Here is a 13132-nt window from a genome sequence, read left to right on the forward strand (position 1 = left end):
TTCTGCCGATTGGTTTTTGAACGAATTTAGATGGTTGAATTTTCTTTATTCGTTAATTTGTGGGCCAGTTGTTATAGCTGTCTTGACAAGATGGAAAGGAGTCTTTTTATTATTGGCTAATCATAATTGGCCACCGACTATCCACTAACTCTCGGTCGCTAAGTCTCTTCTCTATCTGAGTAAACCAACTATAAAGTTGGGCTTTTTTCATTAATCGTATTGGTTTATATAGAGGCGTATGGAATTGCGTGTGTATTCATATATCTAAACAGGCTGGCTCTTCAGAAATGGTACTGAAGTGGTTGTTATCAAGTTTCGTTATTTCGAGGAGTTTTAGCGGAGAGAGAGATATATAGAGAGAGACAGAGAGAGGTTAGACAAGAGGTTTACTATGAAAACAAACACAATCTATTAACGCAATTTGGTTGATGGAGTCTAAAAACGATTTGCTTTTTTATTTGGGTAAAACAGTGAAACATGTACGGTCTGGAGTTTAGTAAAAATTGTGAAAGTTTCTGTACGGCTGATGAAAGATATCTGATTAACTGTTTTTATCATTTTCACCAGTAATTTATCTTTTATATACCGTCATGGCATGCGGCGCGTTGCACAGAAGTAGAATTTGACTACAGTTTCGAGAGAATAAGTTTATAATATACGCATACATGTACACCAAGTGTATTTTTACTGAAGCTGCTTGGTTAACTTGGCAAATAATTTTCCCATTAATCCATCACCTTTTTGTCTTCCAGATAGTAAACTAAACAAAGATAAAAAACCACCATCTGTCAAACCGCTACCTCCAGGATGCATCCAGCCATCCAACTACTCTTCGTCACTCTCCTACCATACCTTGCTCTAGCTACAGTCGAATATGATAGGGATGGAGGCTACATCATTGGTGCCATCTTACCATTAACTATAAATGGCCCAGATGGAAAATGCTCTACTCTGAATCCTGAAGGTAAAGATTCAATTTAATGATTTATTAACAATTTGTGAGTAAATAAAAGCTTTTGCTGCCTTTTGGTTCCACATAATGATCAACAATCATAACATGGCAAGTAGAATAATGTGTCAGCCTCAGTATTCAGTGTCACAAGCATTTTCCAAATTTCGTGGCCATTGCAGAACAAGCTGAAACCAGTAAAACCAGCGAAAAAAATCCATAAGAGTTTCCTTTGTTAATATGCCCTGCAAACTCTTTGAAATCCATGAAAGATTCCACAATCTTTATGGTGGGCTAACTTTTTTCCTGCAGTAACTTCCTTACCAAACCCTCAGTTGCTTCATTACCAAACGCTCAGTAACTTCCTAACCAATACCTCAGTTGCTTCCTTACCAAACCCTCAGTTGCTTCCTTTAAATTATACTAGCGCAATCAATCAACCTTTCAGGTGCTGCACACGCAGAAGCCATCAAACTTGCTGTGGATCAAATCTCTGCATCCTCCAGATTCACCAGTCTCATTTCGTCCACCAGCATCGGATACAACATACGTGATAGTTGTAGTGATTCAGTGGTCGAACGAAAGGTCATCTACGAATTCAACAAAGCCGCCCTGGCGTACGCCACAAACAGCTCTGCACCCAAACCTGTGGATATCGTCTTATCAGCTTTCAATCTGGATTCTGTGAACTCATTGAATTTATTGAATGTCGAATCCATCCCACAAATCAGCTACTCAAAGGTAAATTATACTTGTGCAAAGCCAACATTATCCTCCACTTTGTGTTGTAAGCATGCAAGAGCTCAATTATGTACCAGCCCAATTGTGATTTTAAAAAAAGAATGCATTATGGGCATATTCTCACGGCAAGTACTGTGGATCTACCTTGATCCAAAGAAAAAGTGTGCTAACGTTGTTTATTTTGACATATGTCATAGACCTTTGCGAGTTAAATGTAAATAACAGGAACGGTTATTCTTTCCTTATTACTTGCAGCTTTCTCTCTTCATAACAGGATAACGCTAAATTGATGCAAGTAACCAGTGCACAAGGATTAGCAGTCCAAAACTTGATCAGTGTTTACCCTGAGAATACAATGGCTGTACAAGTGGTGATCGACCTTATCAACGAATACAACTTACAATACGTTCACGCCATCTTCTCCGATGACTACCAGGGAAAACAAGCATCCAAATTGTTGACCGATTCTTTGAAAACCAGCCAGAACTGTGCTGATGTTTACAATCTAGATGACAGCAACATGGACTCTACCATCGCTACAATGAAATCAAAACCCTTGATCAAAGTGATTGTTATGCATTGCGCAAAAGACGTCGAGAAAAAATTTTACCAAAAACTTGTAGATGAGGATATGACCGATTATATCATTTTTTCCACTCAAGACTGGAGCAAAGAAGGGGATTCCCTGGCACCATACAGCGATGTTACTCAAGGAATGATCTACATTCACCCAGACAGGGATACCCTCAATTTTGAGGGTCGCATTGGAAGTGTGACCAGACCTTACACCAATTCACCATGGTTGAAAGCTTTATATGACAGTTATGGCGGCAACACACAAGCTGAGGATAAGGTCAAAAGTGAAGTCTCCAAAGCCTCGTCGTCAGCCATTTACAGTTATGAATCCATCTACACTATTGCTGAAGGATTACTCAAAGGACGTGATTTGTTAGAGAAAGTCAAAGGTCTTGAACTAGTCATCGAATTTCTTGGACGAAATGATTTGAGATTCAATGATCACTTGATCGCTGAGGGTACAAGGTACGTCTTGAAGAATTTCAAGAAATCATCTTCACAAGGTGTTTTTGTTGGATCATGGGAGAACCAACCGAACAGAGAACCATTGAGGTTGAGCAAACAAAACATCGAGTGGAAGAACGGTAGCAAAGAAACACCAGTCTCATCGTGCAGTGAGACATGTGCATTGGGTTTTTACCGAGAATTCACAAATGATGTCATCAAATGTTGTTGGGAATGTAAAGCTTGTCCGAACGGCACCTTCAGCAACATCACCAACTCGAACACGTGTTTGACACCATGTGAAGGTTGTGTTGCAAAGCCAGACAAAACAGGTGAGGAAATCATCCATGACTTCCATATTGATTCGGGAACATTATATAGATATACTGAAACTTCATCTATATATTTAAAATTGAAATTAGAAGTGCAATTAGGGAGTTTAAAATGCACCAAACTCCTTCTCGCTTACTGAAAAAAGACCGCGCCAAGACTTTTCAAAATTAGAATAAAAAACCACCCGAGGGAGGAGTGGTATAGGCTAGAAGTTTATACTGAAGACATTGTTTTTTGATACGAAGATAATTTCATTTTGAAGTAATTACCTTTTTTTCATAGGATACGTCAAGTACGAAGTTCAAAATTTCAAATGGTTTGGTCCAAAAGGCTCCTTCTTAATCTTCTTGATCGTCCTCGCCTCTTGCTTCATCTTACTGGCTCTTGGTATCATCAGCCAAAACTCTGATCACGAACTCATCCAATTATCTGGCTACAATCTTCTGTGCTTGTATCTGATTGGTTGTTTATTGTTGACCCTTGCACCAATCCCATTGCTTGTTACACCGACAGTGAGTTCGTGTAATGGTTACATCGCAGTCATGAACATCGGGTTGACGGTCATTTTTGCAGTGATGATGACGCGGACAAGTTATGTCAACGACTTCTATGATGAAAACGGTAAGAAGGGAAGTTTATTTAACGACTCTTTGGAATTTCTTCATGTAAAAGATTGAAAAGACAAATCTCTATCCACACTTCTTTTTATTACTCCACAGTGCCTGAAAAGTGAATTGAATAAATGGAGTGGAGGAGTCGTATTAGAAAGGTTCAAACTTTCATTGTACTTAAGAAGCATTTTTATATTGGGGGGGCTGAAGTTTAGTGACACCACCATGGTTTGGCCCGAGGGGGAAAATTTTGAAAATTTGAGCTCTAGATTGCTTGAAAATGCACTCAAAATAAAATGTTTTCGAGAAAAAACAACATAAAAATCAATCTTTAACATAAGATGTGTTTTAAAAGATATTATTAGCCCCCCTTGCACCCCCAGTTGCTACGGCACTGATTAAGAAACGAGGAAGGGCCTTTATTCCTTAGTCACCTGAGAGTAGCTATCAGCTAATCAAATTTCTTATCAAAAGATACTATGTAAGAAGTACTTTAAGAACATCATTTCGTTGTTTCTTACCACAGGACAAGTTGTGAAAGGTGGTTTAGGAAAACATCCACGTTTCATTATCATCATGACACTCATCTTCATCCAAGCTCTAATCCTCATCATCGTCAACAACCTGTACCCACCGCAAACAATGCACAGCGCCACCGATAATTACGCCGTAAAATACGCCGAATGTTCCAGCTGGGCTTCCTGGGGATTCTGGGTAGCTTTCTCCTTCAACATTGCTTTATCGTTGATCGGTAACTTCATGTCGTGCTCTTCCACCAAGATGGAGGACATCTGTGAAGAACTTAAATGGTTGCTTATCACTTATTTGATCTTCTACATGAATGGTTTAGCTGAAGTTATCATCTTCTACCGTGTCCGAAACGAGCAATTAGCTGTCGGACAAGCAGTCATGTGCATTCTCATGGCCATGTCTTTCTATTTTTTCTTCATCTGGCCCAAAGTATGGTACGTTTTGTTCAAATCTAAAGATGGGAAGATTCAGCGATCACCAGAACCCATTCCCCAAGACGACGATCACATGACTACAGCCATCCATAGTTCAGACGCTTTCAAACAACATGGCGTTGTGCAGATGAGATTGAAACAAAATGACGCTGAAGCCTAAATAGAACGGATGGTGAACGAATAAATAATGTTCCTTGCTGGACATACTGAGTGCTTTCTAATGGCGAAGCTCATAGATTGATGTTCAGAAGAATGACGAGGTCAGTTTAGGTCAAAGAAGACCACCACGTGAAATAAGATTAAGCAAACAAGTAAACAAATGAACATACCTTACAATTACTGTCCAAACAACATCTTTTGGATTGTCTTTTAACGTTAATGTCTGAGTAATGTGTTCTTTTAGCTTTAACTGAAATAATAATTAATGTTGAGTTTTTTAGTGATTTGACCAGAGGGGGTTTTCATAAAAAGATCCAAAGCAGTCCAAAGATTACAGTGTCAGAATATCTTTTCCATGAAAAATTGCCAGGTCAAGCTAAGACAAGAAAGATTCTTAAAAACCATTCTAGAAAGACAATCCAAAAATAGTATGACAAAAGGAAAAAACTTTTAGGACATTTATACAAAAGATGAACATATTATACATATTTTTTTTTCAACAGAAATGAAAGTTTGTTCCAAAAGCTATGATCGCATTAATTTATAACCCTGTACAGTGTGTTTCAAATTTCTCAACATGACAAAGCTTTTCGAACAGACTTTAAAGAGAATTTAAGAGAATTTTTGTAATATTTTTTACATTATAATAATTATAATTTTATTTACAAGATGTATAGTCCTTTTTATAGATAATGACTGTAACACTTTTAAACTCTCTCCCAATGTGCCGACGCGTTTAAACATTTAGTTTTTCAAACTTTTTGTGATTTCATCTTGCAAATAACAACTTTTCTACCTCTTTTTATTGGATTTTTTTTTCGAATTGTATAAGTTTCATGTTGTATTTATAGTGTGTGTTTGAAGAGAAAAGAAAATACAATGTAAAGAAAACCCATTTCCAAATCCTTACAGCCTCAATCGTCTGAAAACTTAAGGAACGATGTGAATTATCACAGTTTAATTGCCTTATCGGCCCTTTTTACGCCGGCCCTTATTGGCGTTATTTTTCGGCTCTTGGCGTAATAAGGACCGGCGTTAAAAGAGCCAAAATTTTGCAAATTTTGATTAAAAGTGGCGTTAATTTTTTACCATTTTTCTCTGATTTTATATGATTCGAAGATAAAAAATTATCTATTGTTTTACTCCATATCTAAAACTTCGCAAAAATCAGTGATTGTGAATAGAATTTTCAACAGATTACTACTGAAAAGTGATATTTTAATGTAAATCAAAGCATAAATAGCGATTCTAACAAATTTTAGCGTTATTTACGGCCCTAATTGGCGTAAGCTCAAAAGCAGGCTGTGGCGTAATAAGGGCTGGCGTAAAAAAGGCCGGCGTTAAATAAGGGCCGGCGTAAAAAGGGCCGATAAGGTATGCGGTTTGAAAATGCGCTAAACCTAAATTGAACTGAAGTGTTGTGGTATTTACGGTGGTTGTTTTCTAACTCACTCGGTTACCTGGCAACAAGTCTTTCAGGTCACTGTCAGAAAAAATGCTTGTTTGATTTGATCTGATTGAACGTAAAAATAAATAAATACTGTTTTTTCTTTTGATAATAGATATAATAAAAATTTTGATAAGTTGTAATAGAATACGAAAAATAAATCCCCGAAAAGCCCCCCTAATTCTATAATGACTAATATTCTAAAAATAGCTAATAAAACTCTACTTTAATAAAATTATACGAAAAATACAAAATAATGTGTAAAAGTGTATGAAAAACGCTAAAAATTTAAATAACTCGAGGAGTAATAAAATAGTCTAAAGGTTTGGACTTATTGAACGAATGATAATTCATTCAATCATTCATTTCTTCCAAACACAAAAAATGTCAATACACATGTCGATACCATGAGAGAAAAATAAATTTCTCATGCATAACTTTATACAAGCCCATCCGTACGTCGACCGTACCGCTAAAGTTTAGTAAATGTATCTTTTAAAAGACACACAATACCAAGTAGGCTTGATCAATCCTCCTACATAAATGCAAAGTTTTTTGTCGTTATCCTTCTTATTCCTGGCAAACAGGTGGATTGATATTCCCAATGATATCATATTCAATCAACACCACAATAGTAGTGAACAAACAATACAAAAACAAATAGACCAATCCGAGCACGCGATTCAAGCGCCATCTTGTGAACTGTAACAACAACGGTGTCAACACGATGATCAGTTGACACAGATTGACGTAAACAATGGAGCCACTGTTTAACTCGTACGGGTCATGCACAATACTACCGATCAACCAAACCAAACCAAGGTTGATGGTGATGTTAAAGACGTTGCTTCCGTAAATACTGTATACAGCTTTTGTTCCGTGACCAGCAATGGTTTGCAAAAATGTAGCCATTATCTCAGAGATGGACAAACCAGTAGCTAAGAAAGCAAATCCCATAACAGCATCGGGAACTTTCCAGGAATAACCGATCTCAGCAGCAATCCACACAAGAACATAGGTAAGACCAGCTACCCATACAGTAGCAGAAAGCAGGGTTAGCGGATAGTACTTTCTCCAACTTGGCTTTCGACAATCAGGGATGGTAATGTAGAAAATACAAACTGCCGGCACACTGAAAGCCCATAGGATTTTAAAGTACCATTTATCTGGGATCTCAAAGGGCGATAAAGGTCCATCTATATACTGATCCATATCAAGGGTAGTGTAATAAGAGCCTTGAACCAGTTTTCTCTTAAGACGATGGGTCATTCGCTGAGTGTGTTGTGCAAATTTTGAAACATGACGTTGACTGTAGTCCTGTCGAGGGGTGTTGACCAGACAATCTCCTTCCGATGCATAACCTTCCTTGGCATCAGACAGGTAGGCTGGGTTGATGCTGCCATACCCACGTTCTGAATGATAACCTCTTTCAGAAAGGTAACCACCATCTGACGCATAGCCATACCCTCCAGCGGAAATGTAACCATCCTCAGTGCACAGTGATATACCATCTATTAAATAAGGAAAACCCAAATAAAAACATCAAAAATTTGAGTTAACCCTTTGAGTATCTTCCTATCTTTTTAATAGGAGGGGGCCTAAAAATCCCAAGATTGTCAAGTGCTATTTTAACCCAGTGGTAGATATAGATAATTGATGGGATATGGATAATAATTTGTTCGGCCACTTGTCTGGCTTATATTTTACAGACCAGAAAGTAAACTTGACTAAAATCATGTATTGACTGATTGAGTTGTTTGATTTGACTGAAATTTGTTCCTGAAGGCTGATTTGTTAAATGAAAGAGAGTAGTAACAGAAAAAATTCGTTCCCATGAACATTTGGCACTTTGCAAACCGGTCTGTATAATTCAATCACGTTGAACACCAGCAGGAACCACTGGAGCTTTTGACTTGAAACTTTCACCAGTGATAGACATTGACAATGTAAGACAATGTGCAAACTTTCAATTTAATCACTTGAGCAGTGGCAATTTTACAGACTGGTCCATATTTTATACCCGAAATGCTCACTTTTAGTATAACCACTTTGTCTGATTTTGCTGAAATTTTGGCTGCAAGCTTGGATTATCAATACATAGCACAAAATTTGACGTCAATAGCATTTTCAACAATCACTAGATACAGTATCCTAGGACCTCTTTGCCTCCCTCTGCAAGATTCTCGAAGGGTTAAAGAAAATTCAACTTTTAAACATTGGGCTATTCCAAAAAAAAATTGTACAGGGGTATTGTATTGACGAACTTTCTTCACTAACCCCCCTGGAAATTTTGGATAACAAACTATCCCCTGGAAATTAGGAGTTGACACCCCTGGAAAGTGAAATTTTGTGAAAAAGGGCCTGGAAAGTGACTATTGATGCCAGTTTAGGAGGAGAGAACCCCTGGAAACCTTTAATAACCCCCTTGGAAAATCTGAAAATGACCAAAAGCCCCTTGTAAAATCAAGGCTCAGCCCCCCCCCCCCTGGAAAAGTTCGTCAATACCCCTGTATGGTTTAAAAATGGAATAGCCCATTTTCGAGTGCTTTTTAATGATACGACCTTGCAAATTACACTCTTGGGAGATATATTGTGTTTTTTAGTCCAAGTCCAAGCTGGTTTTTCAAGTTAACTTTCAAAGGCTGTTTTAAATTTCCATTTAAAAGTTTTATTAAACTTTTTGGAGTGTTGCTCCACAAACATCCTAGTGTTCAAATTTCCATTTAGACATAATTTCGCGGATGACACTCTGATACCATCCTGAGAAATCCAGTAAATTTAATCCCTATTATATAATGTCCATACTAAACTTTCTAGGAAGCGAAAACTTTCAAAAAGGGCGCTCACCATGTTCCATGTGTTCATTGTGCAGACTGAATGTGTCTTCATCCTTCAATGAAATATCCAAATTCAAATGATCACCAGATATATCATCTGAGTTTTCTTCAGGGATTGTCTGATCGACAACCACTTTCGAACTCCGCCTTTCAAACATCCTTTTACGCTCTTAAAAAAATAGAACCAAATTGATTTTTAATTAGTCTAAGGATTCAATATTCTGCACAGAAGATCCTGGAAGATCAGCCACTAAAATCTTTTAGACTTTTAGAAAGTCTCTCTATTGATATCGCAGGTACGATACTCCAGTATTATAGCCCACTTGCTCATCAAACTTTGAACTTAAAAGAACAAGGACACAGCAGGAGTAGGTGTTGACTGGAAACATCACTTGTGGCGCTAATTGCTTTTGAAGTCAATCATTGATAAACTTTGGACTATATCTTTCGATGGAATAAATTTCTTTGAAAAGTGTTTTCACATTAATGATATTCTAAGATCAAAGAATCACTCGTGTGAAAATGATAATTATAGCACAATTATTGAAGAAGTTGATTTTCTTCTTCTTCATTTCGATCTTCATTTTCCGATCTTTTTTGAGTTTTTTCTTTTTGATAATATTCCACTCCTGTTTATCTTTTCAACAAGCACAAAACCGCTAATTAATTCAAATTCTATCAAAAATTATAGCCTTTTTTGTCTCCACTGCAAATTATATTGAGACAGACTTTAATTGATTTTGATATCAAGATAATGATTAGTTTGGGGTTGATGTAATCCAAGAAAGAACAGTAAGACAAGTTCATACCGATCATGGGAGTCTTTTCGATTTCTTGGTCAGCTTCTGCTTCATCGTCACCTGTTCGGTACATCAAAACCAACCGTCTCACACCACGCTCCACTTTATGGTTGAAGTTGATGATCAACAAATACAATAAATAAAACAGCACCAAGAACGTACACTCTTGCCACTTCAACTCGTGGTCATAAGTTGTCCATAGCAACACAGTAACAGTAAACAAATAAAAGATGTTGTCTCGCCATAGAGGATACCAACTTAACTTGACAGGATTCGGTAAGGTTAAGCCAACAACACCAAGCGTCAATAGGCTGTTTGCTGCACACGATCCAATGACCGTTGCAGCACCAAGGTTTTGTTTAGAAACGAACATCCCAATCAAGGATGCGAAAAACTCTGGTAAAAGCTGTCCACCCACTACCATTGTATTTCTTGCAGCTTCACTGGCAATACGAAAACTATCAGCCATCGTTTTGATGGCACCAATAACATAAGCTTGTATCAAAAGTGATAAAATACTGAAAATGTAAATAGCGACCACCCAGTGCACAGCTATAGCTCCTTTCATTCGATCTTCCTCAGAAAACAAGTCTTTAGGAAAATTATCAAGTGTTGGGCGAAAACATGTCTCATTTTGACCCAAGTGGCTGATTTGAGTGTCAAGTTGAGCATTGGCCGTATTGATTATTCCAAATTGAATTATTGATGATGCAAAATACTTTAACTTCATTTTTCATTCATTATTTTTTCTTTAAAAATAAAAAGAATCTATTAATGAGGGTCAATTAGTTTGATGTTTCAAAAAGTAGGGCTGGTCCACCGCTAAAAAAATCAAAATTTAAAGAGGGGAAGAAAATATCAAAAGTATCAGTGTGAGGTATACCCTAAAAATAATTTAAAATTAAAGACATAATTAGACCTAAAACAAAAAAACATTTGTCACACTACACTGATTATGCACAGTGTTAATTTCAGATCGTGCAAATTTCAAGGCCGTTGAATACTTACCTAGTAATATCCGTACGTAATAGGTGCAACTTAGTAAATCTTGCAGAGTTGACTTAGGCCTTTTTTGAATTAAGCTTCAGTTTTGAAAAAATGTGTAAGGGTTTAAAATTCCTGCCTTTTAAGGTTGAAAACCTGAACATGACACTCCAGAATGAAGCCACTTACAAGATAAAGGTACAAGACAATCTCAGTAAAATAAACAAAAACTTAGAAAGGTCTCTTTTAAAACTTAATAAACTAATTTTGGTGGACTCAGGCTCTTTTATTGTATTGTAAAAAGATGATGGACTTGGTCAGCAAAAAATTTGAAAACATGTATCACCCATTTCAAAAATTGCCTTTCAATGGACCAAATTTAAAGAAAATAAAAAAAAACCAATAAGTATACTACTTTCAAAGTTAAAAAAAGGCCATGTGCTGCCTGACTACTTTAATCAGATTAATTTTCGCGAGATTAAATTTCGCGAACACTCGTGAGATTCCTGATTCGCGAAATTAAATCCACCACAAAACTTTTAAAATTGTATTTTTGGCGGAGAAACTAGTTCCAAGTCTCCATTTATGGCAAAAAATGGCTATTTTCAGCTGTTTTCTGGCTTATTCGCAAATTTAAATCCACGCCAAATATTTCAAAACTCTGACTCGCGAAATTTAATCTCGCGAAATTTAATCCGGTTAAAGTACTAGAAATGCAAAAAGAATGTTTCACAGTTTAAAACAGTACATTACGGCTTGTTCTGTATTTTCAAAGAAAAATTAATATTGCTCTGTATTTCCCAAGGAAAATAAATTGCTCTGTATTTTCAAAGGAAAATAACTTCAGGTTTGCTTAACCATGCACAACACTTTTTAAGAAAATAGACAAGTTCGGTTATTTGTCATAATAACTCAAGAACCTGCAAGAACTAGAAATCTTTTGATAAAAAATGAGCCAGACTGAGCTACTGTATCCTTGCCTTGAAAAGCTAATCAAATTCTGAACTTTTAGGTTGGGTAACAATTCAAATAAATTACTCTAACTAAAATGGTAGCTCTTTAACTTGAGTCCCACTCGGGACTGTCCCAATCTAGAACAACATGTTTTAAAAGTCAAAATCGATAAAAAAACAATTGATCGATGCTTTGATGTATACTATATACTTCAATTACTTGAGTCTCAAATTTGCCTTTGAAATCCTTTGATTGTGGACGGTCCCGGTTTTGCTTAAGAGAAGGTTAGATTCGGGACTCAAGTAAAAGTAATAATGAAACTAAAAAGAAAGTGTTTTTTATTTGAATTTTCTTTATCGAATAACTCCCTAATAATATTGTCGAAAAAGCGCCAGTTTAATGTTTGTTACATTATATACTTTTACTTAAGAGTCCCAAATTAGCTAACAAAAAGGTTGCTTGTCCTGAATTGGCCTACGAAAATATTGGATTCGGGACTCAAGTAAAAGTATATATAACCATTTCTAATATCTGAGTCACTAAAAGATCGAAACGGTGGCTTGAATTTGAAGTGTGGGCCAGATCTTTATTTATACGTGCTAATTATAGCACATTTTTAAACAGAACGTTTTGGGACAGTCCCAAATCTGTCTATATAAGGGTTGCTTTCGGGACGGTCCTGAATTGGCCTACGAAAAGATTGAATTCAGGACTCAAGTAAAAGCATATATTGCAACGAGAAATTTTTAGTCCTGATTTACGTTACAAAAATATTGGATTCGGGACTCAAGTAAAAGTTATAATACATTTCTAATATCTGAGTCACTAAAACAGTTGGGACCACTACGTTTCTGTCTATGAAATTGCCCTTTCTTTTATAGCATTGCCCTTTAAAGCTAGATCAGATCATTTCCAGATCTAGCTCAGACAGGTGGGCACAATTCGTTGAAGCTTTTGTTTTAGTGTTATTCAGACAAATGTGCTAAATCTCCCATCTGATTTTTCTCTCCAAGCAACAAAAGCCATTGATCTCTCCCCCCCCCCCTTACGGCCTGAAACTGTTAAAAAAAGGATTGTTGATTGTCGATGGCTCATAACTATGGCCCAATTTTCAGAGTATGGCAGAAATCGTCAAGATCTCAAGGGCGGAGATTGCTCACTTTTCAAGGGCAGGGGCAAAATTTTGATAATATCTACAGTTCAGGGGCAAAATCATTGAAAACTGGCTATATTTAACTGTTTTTCTGGCTTTTCTTGTGGTGGGAAACGGATCTTAGGGGCAGAGTTTTATATTGGAAATTTTCCTTAGGGACAACCTTGACATGCTCTGAA

General features: G+C 36.7%; 2 protein-coding genes across 2 annotated transcripts; one reads left to right on the forward strand and one right to left on the reverse strand.

Annotated features, from left to right (window-relative positions):
- The first annotated feature begins 750 nt into the window (after positions 1 to 750).
- Positions 751 to 5535, forward strand: LOC136820277 (metabotropic glutamate receptor 7-like). The gene is made up of 5 exons (XM_067076469.1): positions 751 to 964; positions 1398 to 1690; positions 1965 to 3042; positions 3326 to 3664; positions 4181 to 5535. Exons 1-5 carry the CDS (start codon positions 808 to 810, stop codon positions 4777 to 4779), a joined length of 2466 nt encoding a protein of 821 aa, XP_066932570.1. The 5' UTR covers positions 751 to 807; the 3' UTR covers positions 4780 to 5535.
- Positions 5536 to 6339: 804 nt separating this feature from the next.
- Positions 6340 to 10611, reverse strand: LOC136820278 (sodium/potassium/calcium exchanger 3-like). Its single transcript, XM_067076470.1, has 3 exons — positions 9872 to 10611; positions 9073 to 9231; positions 6340 to 7736 (listed from the first exon to the last, which is right to left on the reverse strand). The coding sequence occupies exons 1-3, from the start codon at positions 10590 to 10592 to the stop codon at positions 6796 to 6798; spliced, it is 1821 nt and encodes a 606-aa protein (XP_066932571.1). The 5' UTR covers positions 10593 to 10611; the 3' UTR covers positions 6340 to 6795.
- Between the last annotated feature and the right edge of the window lie 2521 nt (positions 10612 to 13132).

This window comes from Clytia hemisphaerica, unplaced genomic scaffold (genome assembly GCF_902728285.1).
Source record: "Clytia hemisphaerica strain Z4C2 unplaced genomic scaffold, Clytia hemisphaerica genome assembly, whole genome shotgun sequence".
Lineage (NCBI taxonomy): Eukaryota > Metazoa > Cnidaria > Hydrozoa > Leptothecata > Clytiidae > Clytia > Clytia hemisphaerica.